This window comes from Citrus clementina, unplaced genomic scaffold (assembly GCF_000493195.1).
Source record: "Citrus clementina cultivar Clemenules unplaced genomic scaffold, Citrus_clementina_v1.0 scaffold_5, whole genome shotgun sequence".
Classification (NCBI taxonomy): domain Eukaryota; kingdom Viridiplantae; phylum Streptophyta; class Magnoliopsida; order Sapindales; family Rutaceae; genus Citrus; species Citrus x clementina.
Window position 1 is genome coordinate 39,874,756 of NW_006262201.1, and position 15,637 is coordinate 39,890,392.

Sequence of the window (15,637 nt, forward strand, 5' to 3'; positions counted from 1 at the left end):
ATGAAAGGGGATGCCGACAGAGATTAGTACAAGAGAATAGAGACCATATGCTATTGAATTTTACTTGAACAAGGTAATGACACAACAGAATGCCCCAAGTTCTAAAGACTTGGAGACATAAGATGTCATATTAATAATGCAAGTACTCTTTCATGTCCATCAGTTTTCCGTCCGGATAAAATGCCAACCGTCTCCGGCTTTGAATTTCCAAACGGATATGCGGAGATGGTAGGCAATTTAACTTACACATCATAAAGAACGAACAGTTTCTAATGTTATTTATAAAGGACCGACTATATATGTAGTCCACAGGAAAAAGACAGAAAAGTAATTTGAGGCAAGCTAGAGATAACGAGGAATAGTAAGAAAATCTGGCGTGGCACCCTGTAGGAGGAGCTGATCCTGATCGTGATCCTGAGCATGAGACCTGTTCTTCTTGGACAGTGGCTCGGGCGAGGAAGACACAGACGATGCCACAGACCATGAATCGTTTGAGCTATCTGACGAGCTAAACGACACATCCATTACACCATTTGGGCTGCCTGGAACTACTGGTACAGTAATCGAACCAAATTTGCGCTTATTGGATTGGCTGCCCTGCCCCCGGACTTGTTCTGCCAATTGCATTATCAGCTTACTGCAATGCTCTACCTTGTCCTGTTTTCACATTAATTAATAATCATTGATTTTGAGAATGCCATTGCGAATCAATTTATTACAGGTCAACCGTTTACACAATCAATTCAATTGCCAAGAGAATACTGCGAATCAAACCTTATCGGTACCGAGAATGTTCAATAGTTGCTTCTCATATTCGACTCCAAGAGAGGGTTCAATATTTTGGACAACGTGTAGCATTGTAGCATTAGCCATTACAGAAGGGAGATATTGCATAAAACTAGAATCTGGAGAATTAAACACGATCAATTAGTCATCTATTAATTGCGAGAATTCATAGGGAAATGAAAGATTATTCTGATGGGTCAAAACCTGAAATTGCAGAAAGAAGGATACGGTCGCATCTCTTGAGAAACTCCCAACAGAGATAACCCTTAAGCCCAAGTCTCCTGGCAATGTAATCAAGAAAAGAAAGAGGGGTTACAGGATTCATCTTCCACTGAAGCGTGGAGAGCACCAAAATCTCCATCCTCTGGATAGTTTTGGCCTCAAATACAAATTTGGTATCCTCCACCTAAACAAAGCAAACAACCCCACATCGACAAATTAACAAATCAGATACAATGAATAATCATCAAGACTACGAGGAAAATCACACCAAAAGCATGCAAGACTCAATATCACAGGACATACTTGCAGGTCTAATAAGAGGGGCACTTGTGTCTCCTCCACTTTGGCAGCAAGCGAGAGACAAGCCACGGCAGCTAGTTGGGCCATCCACGGCTTATCTCTCTGCAACTGGAAGCTGAAGAGGAACCTATCAAGATAGTTGACAGCAAGAAGTGCGGTGAGAGCAGTGAATGAGTAGTGAGCATTGACCTTCAGCATCCAATCCACGGCCTCACTGCGAGCCCTAGACAGAGATGGATTGGTCTTCAGGATATTATACAACCGGTTTGGTACTTCTTTGGATAGTAAGGTGGAAAGTTCATCATGCTGCCAAGACAAGTCTTGTTCATGCAGCATTGGAACGGGAACTGGGATTGTTTTAGTTTTATTAATAAAATAGAAACTTTCTCCTTCTTCTTCTTCTTCTTCTTCTATTAGTCCTCCATCTTGAACTTGAAAGCAATCAACTCTCAGTTCGTCCTCCCAATTCTCTTCAGAGCAATAGAGAGCATCCAGAAGGAATGTAGAGTTATGTGGTTGTTGTTGGTGAGCAGCCATCTTCTTCTGAGAAGAAGAGGTTTAGATCTTGTTTCATCATACAACAAGAGAGAGTGTTTGGAGTTGATGCATCTCACCTTCCTCTCTCTCTCTCTCCAGTCTCTTGTGTGAAAGAAGAGGGGGACTGACTGAACAATGGCCCAAAGGCTGTGTTTTATTTGTGGTTTCTCTGTTTCTGTGTGTAAGTCTTTTTTTTTTGGGAGGGTTTTGAAGGGGAGAAAGCGCCTAGTGTTTATCGTCCCAGACCCTGAATCATGGGCCATGCAACACAATTACTCGACACGTGACGCTTGGACCTTTTAATTTCCAATGACCCCATATTATCAAATGGACCCTACTTATTTGGTTTTCATTTTCCATTTTTCGTATGCTTCAAGCCAATTTATCAACAATCACGATTGAACAGTAACACCATACTTATGAGATGTGTCATTTTAAAAGTTGAAGGAAATCAAAGGAGAATGCGTGAGCTTTAATTTCTCGTTGTAGTTATACAGGTGTAAGCAAGTAGACAAGATATTATGCTGTTTGTTTTCTTTGAATTTTATTTTTGGGATTTTGTAAAATTCCATATTTCCTCCAGAGACCAGTTAATTTTGGCGCGGGCGGGATCCCTCCTCCAACATTGCTACACAGACCCCGACGCTCGAAAGTTGAAAGTAACCTCTGAATCTGATTCACTAGTGATAGACAGAAAGCTAAAGCGCTGAGATTATCCCAGCCCAGAAAAATAAAATGAAAAATAAAAAATCTGCATTAGGTCTGGAATTAAATCTCAAAACAAAAACATTTTATGAAGGGTATATTCACTGGCTAACGTACCAACTAGTGTATTTGGTTAACATGCCATGATGCTGCAGCTGAATCTGAAATCTCTTAATGAGTAACATGTAAAACGCTATCAAATGCATTCTGCGTGCATCATCTTAATCGTGCATAATAATTGACACAGCACATTTTAACATACGATCCCAATCCCATTAACGTGTCTGAAATATTTGAAGTTATGCATTGTAAGGCTAGAATAATTTTTCCGAATAGTGCAACACGCAAATCAATCAATTACATATAGACAATTGTCATCACTGGCACGTCCTTTCAACCATTAATAATGGGTTCAGATTGTAGCCCCAAATTCAGAAACGGCACTAGCAGAACAGGCGGTGATAGATTAGCCAGAAAATTACAAATTTAAGCTAAAAGTTTAATATAGGGATCCCGTGAGGTTGCTCGTAGCGGCTTTTTAATGTATCCATTATTAATACCCGTGCATGCAGACACTTTTTTTTTTTTTTAAATACTGCTATACAGGACTGTAGGTATTACAATTAATATTTACAAACAGATTCTATAATTAGGACCTTCATCGTGGCATGTACTCCTCTGAAGCGCTGTCCAAATTCTTCAAACTCTCTCAAATATTCGAGGGCTGTCTACTCTACTCACCTTTTGTGAGAAATAAACTGGCTCCACTCAATTATTTAATAATTGAGGAAGAATTATAAATAAGCTCCATAAATACTTTCATGGAGGCTCGAACCCCCCTTACACTCATTATTCTAAGTGCATGCAGACACTTCACGGCCACACAACTCCCCATATTAACAAATCCTTTAGCCAAAAATATTAACATTGTCACCCTCCAATTAACATTTCTATCAAGCAACTTTAAATGTTACATATTCCTTCTTTGCAAATTCGCAGAAGGTCTTGGCCAAAAAGCAGGAAAAGGCGTGGCAATTGTAGCTTTTTCTTATGAGGAATTTAATGCAAAGTTGTAAAAGCAGCAGCGATGCTAATACCATTATTTTTTTCATTTCAGAATTTGTGTTCGTTCTTTTATGTTTTCAGAGACAAACTGTAGCCATAATGGCATAATGTGACAAATTTTAGAAAAAGAAAACACAAATTCTTGTTTACCATTCGGGCAGGACAACTCATTTATCTCTGAATTCCTCCTTTTATGCAAAAAGAGGTCTTAGGCTCACCAGCTCACCTATAATGTTACAGCTGACAACGTGTTTGTGTTTTTGTCTTCAAGTTTAAAAAATTCCTGCCTTCGTGCTATATGGGAAACAGGGTAAATGCCATACACGCAATGAATGTCCATCACTGTACATAATACACAACATAACGTTGCACAGCATAATGTTTGCCAGTTGCCACATTCACAATCACAGAGACTGGTGTAAGGTTTCGTTTGGAAACGTTGCTTTCTTACTTTTTCTTTCCCTTCTTTTACAGGGCTCGACATCCAAGATATGAAGCCATAGAGATTGATAGATAGTACGGCGCTGAGGGGACGTAAAAGAGGGTAAGTGAGCAGGTGAAATAGAAATTCAATGGAGGAGGTGAAATGAGAGGTGGTAGATTTGGTGGTGGTGGTTGTGTTGGTTTCCAGCGCACAGGCCACTGCACTGAACAAAGGGTTTCTTTCTTTTCTTTTTTTTCTTTCATTTTTTTTTTCTTTTTTGGCCAATGTTTTATTATTACAGTATCAAAATTTCTCAAATAACAACTACTGTTCCATCAATCCGCTCAAAGTCAGATAAATAAAGCCCGCACTCTACTACGAAATCAGAAAGTGTGGCTCTTAACAACAGGAAGCTGAAAAGCTTTACTGGAACTCATCAAATCAAAAACTATACGTACTGCACTAGCAGAGACCTATGTGCCCTTAACCACACTGTTTGGCTGATGGGACCTACCTTATTATTCATTCTCTGCCCTTCAAACTGGGGAAGGGGGAAGATTTTGATCATCTTTCTTGAGCACTCAACAAAATTATGTTGCCCCATGTCCATGTGTGTACTAGGAAATTCAATAATGGTATGTGGTCTTTTTGAGTGAGGTCCCACAAGGATCTCTTCATCCAGCTGTCTGCATGGAGGACCTCGTAAGTTTTGGGGGTCCACCCCACAAATAGTCCCAATCTAATGATCATGATCATGCTATTCCCGCAATCATAGCACAACTTACTGATGTTTTTTTTTTAACTATTGAATTGATGGTAACTAATACATACATTAAGGTTGTCAATTGTAATATGATGATGATGATGGGAGAGGAGTTGACCTTTTATTACCCATCACCTGTAGTTTCTTTCGCTTTAACCTATTAATAATGTTCATACAAGCATTGAAACACCAACACTTCCTAGTTATCACCACCAAGGATTTGTGGAACAAATTTTCATGTGAAAATTGAAGTCTAGTATCCATTCTTTGTTGAATCTTGGTACTGCCTATTTAGATTCTAGTAGCTCAAAGAACATCCAAATGCAGACGCTGAATTATGGGCGATTAAGGAAAAGGATTTGCCAGTCCAATGACAGCAACTGGCCAACTGCACCTGCACGGATAAATGAATGCAAGGTCTTCCTAAAAACAAGATTCAAATTTAACATGATTTGTTGGCCTCACGGGAAGGTTTGATATGTGGTTGATTGCACAATAATTTGGGTTCTAATGGCAAGTTCTTCCAGTGGAATGTTAATGGTATTCTCTGTTCCATGACTTTCCATCTAACAGTGGCGTGCATTGACCACTCAAAATACTCAAGAATACATACAGAATAAAGATGTCTGTGTCTTGAGATATAATAGCATATATTTAGAGATTTGTGAATTGGAATGATAGTCTGTCTTCTAACGACTGGACGACTAACCCATCTGCAGCTCAATTCTTTTGACGAATTACTGCTATAACGGGGACCACAGTAGTTTCCTTCAAATGGATTTCAAATACAAACTAGTGTACTCGAGTCAAATTACCTTGGTGATCCATCACACACCTAATCATTAAAGCACCAAATACTGGGCATCACAAGATGCATCCTGACCATTCCGACCGAAAAGGTCGGCAGATCATGCAGTGCAAATCAAATGGGATTGCATCACCACTGCTCAAAGCTATAACACAGTGGCACAATGCAGGGTTTGTCATGACTATAAAAACTTGCAGGAACATACCCGCTTCACTTTGAATAGCTTTGGTGTGAACATGAGATAGACCATCATGCTCTAGTTGACTGTTACTATGACTTTTGAATAGTTGATTTAATTTGTGCTATTAGAATATAAATTCTTGCCTGGCAGCTCTGGTGATGGGTTTTGCAAATGTAATTGAGTATAACAAACTCCATAAGAACTTGTTAAAAAGTGAAGTTCCAAGACTTTTCAAAAAGTATAGTCCCACCAAATTAGCACCATATATGCAAAGCCAACAAAAGGAAGCTCAAGTCAACAAAGTGAAGTTCATTTCAATCATTGCTTTGTCTTCATTTGTAACCAAAGTAAAAAGCAGCAATCAACAATTATCTACTACATTGACAATGAATATGTCCAGGTTATATACGTAGGTTATTGATTCTGATGGCCAGTTTCTCTAACATGAAAACTTGCAAAATTTTAGTACACAACAATATCTAATGGCATCAAAATCATAGTGAATATTAATATAAGCATCAGAATTAACAGTTATCAACCACTACCACGACTAAAATGTTCTCGAATAAATCTTTCCGCATGGGATGGATACTTATCTCGAATATATGCTCGAAGACACTTCTGATAGGAAAAATCTATCCATCCACCATCTGTTCTAACAACAAAGAGGCATCTTGAGTTTCCAAATTGGGGATGCCTATCAACCTTCAGAACGAAGTAAAACAGTTAGTTTGTTCCTAAGGACAATCAAATATTGATCTCATTAGATGAAAAACATGCGCGGAGGTGTGAGAAAATGACAAATGATGAACAAGTTAAATAAGGAAGAGAAAACATAAATAAATAGAAGTAGAATTCCAAATGACAAATAATGGAGGGGAGATAAAGCAGTCAAAAGGCTTTGCCAGCAGATCTACATGCCAGTCGCTAGACAAACACCCACTGGATCTAGCTATCAATGTCAAGAAAACCAACAAAAGCTAATGAGACAATCTGTGTAATACAATTTTTCCATCATTTCTGTGGAAAAACATCCACTCCTCATAGAAAAGGAAACAAATAAATAAATTATTATTGCAATTCAAAGAATATAGAATCCAGAAGTCAAAGACAGAGAACCAAACTGACTTTGAGATCAAGACTGTCTGCTTGTGCACATAAACTGTTCTGAACATCTGTACACTAGGATTGTCAATTGGGCTGAGGTGGCCAGCTTCACACATTGAGCTTGGGCTAACCTTTATTTGAAATTGACATAAACCAGAGTTTGACTAATCTAAAGTAAATGCAAAATTTTGTGTCTATGAATTTTATGTTTGATATTTACTGATTTTACGTTATTCTACAGACAATGAAAGAACTTACTTGAATTAATAGGTACATGTGTTTAACCTTGTTTTGGGTTGAAGTTCCTACTAGTGATGAATCTATGAAATCTGTTAGCATGGTATCAGTGTTTTAAATGAGCAGTGTTATTAAGGTCTCAACCCCACTCATTTACCAAATAAGCTGAGAACAGTAAGTTTGATATGATATGTGGAGCTAAACTGATATAGGCTGTTGTCAGTTAAACCAGTTGACAGGCCTACTGCATTATAAAACCATCTCTCAAGTCGTTATTACAAGAACCACAATCACTACCATAAACCCAGATGTATTTGTCAGGCATAATGCAGTATGTAATTCAACTTCAAATAGTCTCAATTAGAACAGAAGATGAGGAGATTAAAGATTTATGTGATTAACACCCCGTAGTCCACAACTACAAAATGCTCAACTGGCCTAATTGTTGCTGAAGAAAAACAAATGGATTTCGTGCTGTATGCTCGTGCATGGAGGGAAAAGTTAGCTGAGAATTCAACTTATCAGTTCAAAGCAAGCATTTCAACCTCACTTCAGTATATTATACCAATTTAGGAATTAAAACCAACACTCTAGAATACTTTCATCCACTTTATAAGATACATGCTCTTGAGCAACGACTTCATCACCAATTTATGAACAAACCACAGCATCAGGTGTCCATAAGGGTGATTGCCTTGCAAGAGGCAAGATGCTACCAAATAAATTGCACAACTATTCTTAAGTAAGATGGAGAAGTAATAGATAGAAAAATGGATGATGAACAACAAAACTCCTCTTTTCGATCTTACATAATAAAAGACAGCCACCAAAATATGCACTGAGGCTCAAGTTATAGATGCAACGAGGATAAAGAATTCAAGCTAGGGCTTTAACAGACAAAGTGTTTGACATGAGATGTAACTGATGAATGGCATAAAGGACTCATGAGAATTACTCAAAAGAAAGAGATTTAAATCTTAGTATCCATGATTAGTTCCAAAATTTTCTAAAGAACGACTTAATCAATGCAGAATGATGTTGAAAAAGAAGTGAGTACAAAAGTTTCTTGACAGCAGCTTCAATGAAAAGCAGAAACAAAACTATATTAAATACCATAAACTACAACTCACCATAATAGCATCAAGGCCACATCCAATTTTATCTTCAGAATGTGGGTGATAAGCAAGAAGCTTCTCCACCACAGCTCTCTCATCATCAGCTGTAAGACGTTCTCCGTCCATATACCTTGAAGCAGGAAACACAATCAAATAACTTAAGAAGATGACATTGTTTTAAATTTCAGCAATATTGTTTCATAAAGAGTTATTAATCTCTACTTTCTAGCCTCTATATCAAAAGATCATGAGATCCAATTTCAACCTTCAGTAAGTGTGTTTTCCAACGACCTCCTTGTCAGCTTTAGAACAATTCTTAAAAAGTTTGATTACAACACACTTTTTGCAAGTTAGGATGAGTTATAAATGAGATAATTAAATATGGAGAGCTTTTGACTCTGGCAAATACCTTATATATATGTGACGGGGAACATAATTTCTAAGATCCAAGTTGCTCCAATTTTATATACTAGCAGGTTCAGACACAAGTTCAGAAGTTGAAGTAGACTTAAAAAACTAATCCAAAGAATTTTATTTACTATCGTTTCATAAATTCTAGCTCAGAGCAAGAGGCTTATCAAAAGCAAAACTACATCTTTACCGGGGCTACTAACTAGTTCATATGATTCATTTTCAGCTAAGTAGCTTGTACTTCATGCGGAAGTGTATTGGTCCTACAAGGAGTTCTAAGCTCCAAAAAAGAGCGCGTACTGTTTCTGGTCGGTACTATCCAACGGAGTTCATATTGCATTCAATTATGCACATTTTACGAAACAAGTACGACCACCAAGAACAATGAAAAAATATTAGTCCGTACGTTGTTTGAGGCCAATCTTTTATTTCCTTGTCATACACCACAAATGAATGGTAGCTGAAACTTATCTTGTCACTAGGGTTACACGCCTTAATAGTAGAAATGATTCGAAGGGCAACGTAAATATCTACATTAACATTATCTATTACTATCAGCCTGGAAGTGAAAGAATCGAACAACAAAAACTAAAGTAGTTGCTTTGTTATCACGGAAAGAGAAATGGAAATTATCCGTATGGAATGAGGGGAAGCTAACCTGCGGGAGTGAAGAATTTCTTTGGCGAGAAAAAGTATAGGCTCGATATCTCGTAGAATCTCATCCTCCTTATCCTTCCACTTCCTGTAATCAGGATCGGCCCACCTATGGTACTTTGGCGGTTCTTTCACTGTCAACAATGTTGTGGTGTTATTGTCCGCAGATGATAACTTCTCCTCCGGCTGAGTCGGCTCGGAAGGTGCAGCTGAGCAGAAAGTTGCGCGCGGCAGGCCAAGGAGCCTGGCGGCGGGACGGAAGCGCAGAAGCGGTAATCCCCAAAAGAGCATAGGTGAGGCCATGACCACGAGTGAGTCCCGAGTGCCTTCTTCTGCCTCAACTTGAAAAAGTTTGACTCAAAGATACGGGCTGGGTTGACTGATGTGGATAATGTGGAAACTATACTGTAATTTGGGCTTTGTCCTCGGCCTACTGACCAAAACAAAACCAATGCAAACCGAACCGATCTCGTACCTAAACGTATATATTTTTATGGTGCGCACTGTATTAATTGTATTGTATCATAGTTTATACTTTATAGTAGTAAAATATATTATTTTAAATTATAATTCAATACAATATTCAGTGTAATACGAGCTATACTATATAAAATAATATATTAAGTTTTATAATATAAAATTATTAAATAATGTACTATATTAGTTCATAATATTATATTAGAATATTATTTATTTCTATAATATAATATAATTTATTTTATTTAGTATAATCATATTATAATATAGTATGAGTTAATATTATATTATAGATATATAATACTGTAATATAATATTATCAATATAATATTAAATTATAAATTTATTTTTATTTTTATTTATTAAATAATAAAAGATTAAATAAAAATCAAATATTCTTTATGCATTTAAAATAAAATTATTAAAATGATTTTATTTAGTAAAGCAAAATAATCTATTATCGTTTATTTATTAAATATTTAGGTTTATCACTATCTTATTTTTATGAAATAATTATAATTTATGTGGATCAAGACAACTTTTTATCTCTCCACCAAATAATTCTTCGTCTCATAAGAAATGAGAACTTATCTCCTTATTTACATACACTTGAGATTAAATAAAAGACATACATCTAAATTTTTATGAATGGATTTTTACTAACGGGGGGATTTGTGGGTAATTTACCATCTAGAAGGTTGAATTCGCAATTCATATATTTGGATTTCTATAGCTTTGAATTTCCCAACTCAATTAATGAAAATGATACTTTTTAAAAGATCAGCTGTTTTGATTAGGTCCATGTCCATCGCAGATGTAAGGAAGAGGATAATGGTTGCTGCTCAGTCAGCTTCATTTATGATCTGGCTGACGCTAACTATTTGCATTGTCACGGCTTATAGCGGGGTATCTGCAGATTGTACGTCTCACTAAAAGATTGTCATAAAAATATTAACGGGAATATTGATCAATCTTCTTACCTTCCTTTTAGAATTGAATCAAAATTTTAAATCCAACATCTAACTTTTTAAACATTAAAGCTGTTGAAAGTGCAGAATCTCAGTAGGCACTTTTAAAATTCAAAGCGAGGAGAATATCTTTTATTCATTTCAAACCATGATTAAAATCCTTTAATTATAGCATGAATTGAATCGTAACCTTCTCTAATACTCATCAGATATGTTACGGGATTCGAACTTAATTTTGTTTATGGCCAAAGGAAACATAATGGTTGAAAAAAAATAATCCAGAAAGATCGCCCTCATTTGCTTACCGTATGCCTTCGTCTTGATGTTCTGTTTTTACTACTGTTTGCTTAGCCATGTTACCCATGTGGAGATGGTAAATTGATCCATCTAAATTGGGTATTCACATATATATAATTATACTAGATAATATCCATTCAAAACATTACATATATATATATGAATAATTTTAAAATATCCAATTCAATATTGGATAGATATGGATATTAGATAATATCCATTATCCCATTCATTTATCCGATTTTTAAATTAAAAAATGAAGAAATACAAAAGTGTCTTAAGCAACAGCATATATTCTCAAATATACCTACACAACAAACTTATAGAAAAATATTTTGATCTTATAAAATTTAGAAAAACATTCATTGGTGACATTACCCTGTCGCTAGTAACACTATTCTAGCAGCAACGCTGTCATATGGTGACCAATTTTATGTAATTGGACTGCCGCTTTGTGATCTATGTAGTTGTACTAATTTTATCAGTAAAAGCGAAATCTTGGTGGCACAAATGCTACCAAAAAGTATGGTGGATACATCACACCGGCGTCAAACAACAGTGCTGCAGTGGGCACCGCCATGTCAATCAACCATATCGGATGACAGCAATGTTGAGTAAGGTGACGATGCACTTTATTGCGCAGCAAAATATGGTGCATTGCGTAGGTCACAAAATTTCAAGTCCGATGATACGAGATTCATCAACAGTTGCCCGCCTTCATTATCGTCGGCATCATCAACGTAGTAGTCGGTCAGAATAGGAACCCAACGATTTTGTTTTAGTATTATATTTTTAAACAAAATAATTTTGATTAGTTTTTAAAACTAATGATTCCAGGAAATATAAACAAAAATGAATAAGAATTTATTAATATAACATTATTAATTAGATTTTACTATACTTATAGAGGAATAATACAGCCACAAACTCTTGTACAAACTTATTTTGTACAAACTGACGTAGCATTAATTCATTGGTTGAATGAAAATATAAATTAATAAAAACAAATCATGTGGGCCAAGTGATATTTAATTCAACCAATCTTATCATGCCACATCAGTTTGTACAAAATATGTTTGTACAAGAGTTTGTAGCTGTATCATTACTCTTACTTATATGTTACATCCTTTTTTAATTTAGAAATATAAATTTAATATCCATGAATATCCATAGTTATTCATTTCTATGTCGGTAAAAATTCATACCCATATTCAATATCTAAAACTAAATATAAAGATGGACAAATCTATCATAAATAATCATATATTTGTATGTAAATAATTAATATTTGTACATGGATGGGCAGTTTTAGTTTGGAATCGGCAATCAACTAGATCAAATTTTGAGTTAGTCGAGTTGAAAGAAAAAAAAATAATATAAACTTAATCAAAACTTATAATCTGATTCGATCTGATTTTAATATAGTGCGGATCATATTAGTTCGAAAATTTGTGTTATAAATAGTTTGTGTGTGCATGGTGCTGCTTCTTTGGATTTTTGAGTCAGATCAGATTAGATAAAATCTAATCCGATCAAGTTAGAGTCTTTATTCATTCAATCTGGATTTAAAATTTTCGGATCATAGGTTGGATTGAATTGTCTGCCCACGCACGGTCACGGACGATTAATCAAAACCATGAGATGAAAATCGAAACCAATATACTATTACCGCGAGGCAGCGAAGCGAGTGCTCAAGAAAGGCGTGAGACGCTCGACTCTATAAATTTTTGTTAGGAGAAACTAGAAAGTTAATTATATTGGAAAGATAAAATCGCTTCAAAAAAAAGAAAAAGAAAAAGAAAAGAGAAGATAAAATAAGAAAGGAAATAAAAAAACTCCAGAAAAGCCAAATTGAAATCCGATTTCGTGTCCGTGTCTGCACAATTGGAAGCGAAGGGTCAGAGACCCATAGAGCTAGAGGAGAGGAGGCTCCTGCCCTGAGTAGCTTAGCACAAAGTTTTTTTCTACCGTGGTGCCTAGGATAATAGTCCTGAGGCCAAATCTCAATCGTTGATTCTTCAACTTCGCCGTGGATGGGCCAGTCAGCTTCGACGGCCGCAATCTCAAGCCGCCGAGAATTTAACCACAGCCAACGATACAAGTCCAAATCGACGGCTGTGATCTCTCCAATGCATGCTGACGAAAGTAGCGCCGAACTTCCCGATGGAACAGCCTATGATTACATCTCGAACCTGCCCGACGAGTGCTTGGCTTGCATTTTCCAGTCTCTTAGCTCCGGTGACCGCAAAAGGTGCTCTCTCGTTTGTCGTCGTTGGCTCAGGATCGAGGGGCAGAGCCGTCACCGTCTTTCTCTCAACGCCCAGTCAGAACTCCTCCCTATGATTCCCTCTCTTTTCTCCCGATTCGACGTCGTCACGAAACTCGCTCTCAAATGTGACCGTAGATCCGTGAGCGTTGGGGACGACGCGCTTATTTTAATTTCTCAAAAGTGCCGCAACCTCACGCGGCTGAAGCTCCGCGCTTGTCGTGAGCTGACGGACGCCGGAATGTCAGTGTTTGCTAAAAACTGCAAGGGTTTGAAGAAGCTCTCCTGTGGATCTTGCACTTTTGGAGCCAAAGGCATGAACGCAGTGCTCGATAACTGCTCGACTCTCGAAGAGTTATCGGTTAAGCGGCTTCGCGGAATCACAGATGGAGCCGCGGCTGAGCCGATTGGACCTGGCGTGGCTGCCTCTTCGCTTAAAACTGTTTGCCTAAAGGAACTTTACAATGGACAGTGTTTTGGTCCCCTAATAATCGGGGCAAAGAATCTAAGAACTTTAAAACTTTTTAGGTGCTCTGGCGATTGGGACAAGCTTCTTCAGCTGGTTACGGATCGGGTCACAAGTTTGGTCGAGATCCATCTGGAGAGAATCCAAGTCACCGATGTGGGACTCGCTGCCATATCCAATTGTTTAGATCTAGAAATTATGCATCTGGTCAAAACTCCAGAGTGCACAAATCTTGGACTCGCCGCTGTAGCCGAGCGATGTAAACTATTGAGAAAACTCCACATTGATGGATGGAAAGCTAATCGTATTGGCGATGAAGGACTAATAGCTGTAGCAAAATGTTGCCCTAATTTGCAAGAGTTAGTTCTTATTGGCGTGAATCCTACCAGAGTGAGTCTGGAAGTTTTGGCTTCAAATTGTCAAAATCTAGAGCGATTAGCCTTGTGTGGTAGTGACACTGTTGGAGATGTGGAAATATCTTGCATAGCTGCAAAATGTGTTGCTTTAAAGAAGCTTTGTATCAAGAGCTGTCCCGTTTCTGATCATGGAATGGAAGCTCTGGCTGGTGGGTGTCCGAATTTGGTGAAAGTGAAGGTGAAGAAGTGCCGAGCAGTGACGACTGAAGGCGCGGACTGGTTGAGAGCAAGGAGGGAATATGTTGTTGTGAATTTAGATAGCGGTGAGGCTGAACATCAGGATGCTAGTGATGGCGGAGTTCAAGAGAACGGTATTGAGTTTCCTCCCCAAATGGTGCAGCCTAGTGTTGCATCGAGTAGGAATACTCGATCAACCTCATTCAAGACAAGGCTAGGGCTATTGAGTGGGCGGAGTTTGGTTGCTTGCACTTTGAGGAGGTGGTCAAGTGGTAATAGCAGTTCAAGAAATAGTTAATTATAAAAACTGAACTCTGTTCTTCAACTTTGTTTACATTATTTTCTTTTGGATTGTCTGATTTACAGCCTTTCTTGTATTTAATTAAATTCTGTGCTGTGTGTTTATTGTCTTCTGAGTTGAAACTTAATTGGCAAGAAAGCAATCATTTTTATTTTCTCTTAAACTTCTCCGTTTGTTTGAATTTCTTTGTTGACCTATGTTCACTTGAAGTAACATTTCTTTATTCATAGGCTAACTTTCGACAATAGTTGCTTTCCAGAATTGTAACTCCTGATTTATCTAATGTGTAATCTGGGTACAAAGTTTATTGACATTTCAAGAAGATACTATTTGCCACATCAGGAAATGCACTTACATGGTACTATTTTTGTACATACTGCAACTGTGTTATGTAAAATAGAAGTATATTGGGTAACACATTATTGAAGGTAGTGCATTAGCAGTCCTTTTCTTATTTGGAAAGTTCTGTAGCCTTATTATTTTATAGTTGTTGAGCATAATTCACAATTGGCAATTTGGCATCAGTTTAAGAGGTCACGACTCATGAGTTCAAGCGAAGCAGAGTCAGGAATCTGAGGCAGCTAAGCTCGGATGGGCTGTATGTTTCGAACTTCTCTGGTGATTCATCCTCGGAAAAAGTTTGATATGTGATACAATTATTTTTTAATAGTTAGACATGCTTTGTTGGCAGGCTCCCAGTAAACTGCTTTAGGATATTATATTGAATGTAGCAGGTACGGTACATAAGATGTTTGAACATGGATTCTAGGAGGTTTGATAGCGGTAAGACTTCTAGCTACAACTAAATTCCACGCAATTTGTGTCCACTGTGAAGGAAGTGCAATTCATAGTAGTTAGGGTAAAAAATTTGACTAGCTTTTCGTTCTGCATATTCTGTTTTAGCCAGCTGCAGTTTATTTACACACTTTCTCTAGTTTCTGGGAGCATTTGAAG

General features: G+C 37.2%; 3 protein-coding genes across 3 annotated transcripts; 1 reads left to right on the plus strand and 2 right to left on the minus strand.

The window, feature by feature from the left end:
- On the minus strand, positions 1-2,138 carry LOC18040694 (cyclin-D3-1). The gene is made up of 4 exons (XM_006434639.2): positions 1,312-2,138; positions 991-1,192; positions 775-905; positions 1-657 (listed from the first exon to the last, which is right to left on the minus strand). The coding sequence occupies exons 1-4, from the start codon at positions 1,843-1,845 to the stop codon at positions 343-345; spliced, it is 1,182 nt and encodes a 393-aa protein (XP_006434702.1). The 5' UTR covers positions 1,846-2,138; the 3' UTR covers positions 1-342.
- Positions 2,139-6,125: 3,987 nt separating this feature from the next.
- LOC18043097 (protein DCL, chloroplastic) lies at positions 6,126-9,682 on the minus strand. The gene is made up of 3 exons (XM_006434640.2): positions 9,320-9,682; positions 8,266-8,380; positions 6,126-6,496 (listed from the first exon to the last, which is right to left on the minus strand). The coding sequence occupies exons 1-3, from the start codon at positions 9,616-9,618 to the stop codon at positions 6,326-6,328; spliced, it is 585 nt and encodes a 194-aa protein (XP_006434703.1). The 5' UTR covers positions 9,619-9,682; the 3' UTR covers positions 6,126-6,325.
- Positions 9,683-12,779: 3,097 nt separating this feature from the next.
- Positions 12,780-14,837, plus strand: LOC18043098 (F-box protein At1g47056). Its single transcript, XM_006434642.2, has one exon. The coding sequence runs from the start codon at positions 13,091-13,093 to the stop codon at positions 14,678-14,680; it is 1,590 nt and encodes a 529-aa protein (XP_006434705.1). The 5' UTR covers positions 12,780-13,090; the 3' UTR covers positions 14,681-14,837.
- The last annotated feature ends 800 nt before the right edge of the window (positions 14,838-15,637 follow it).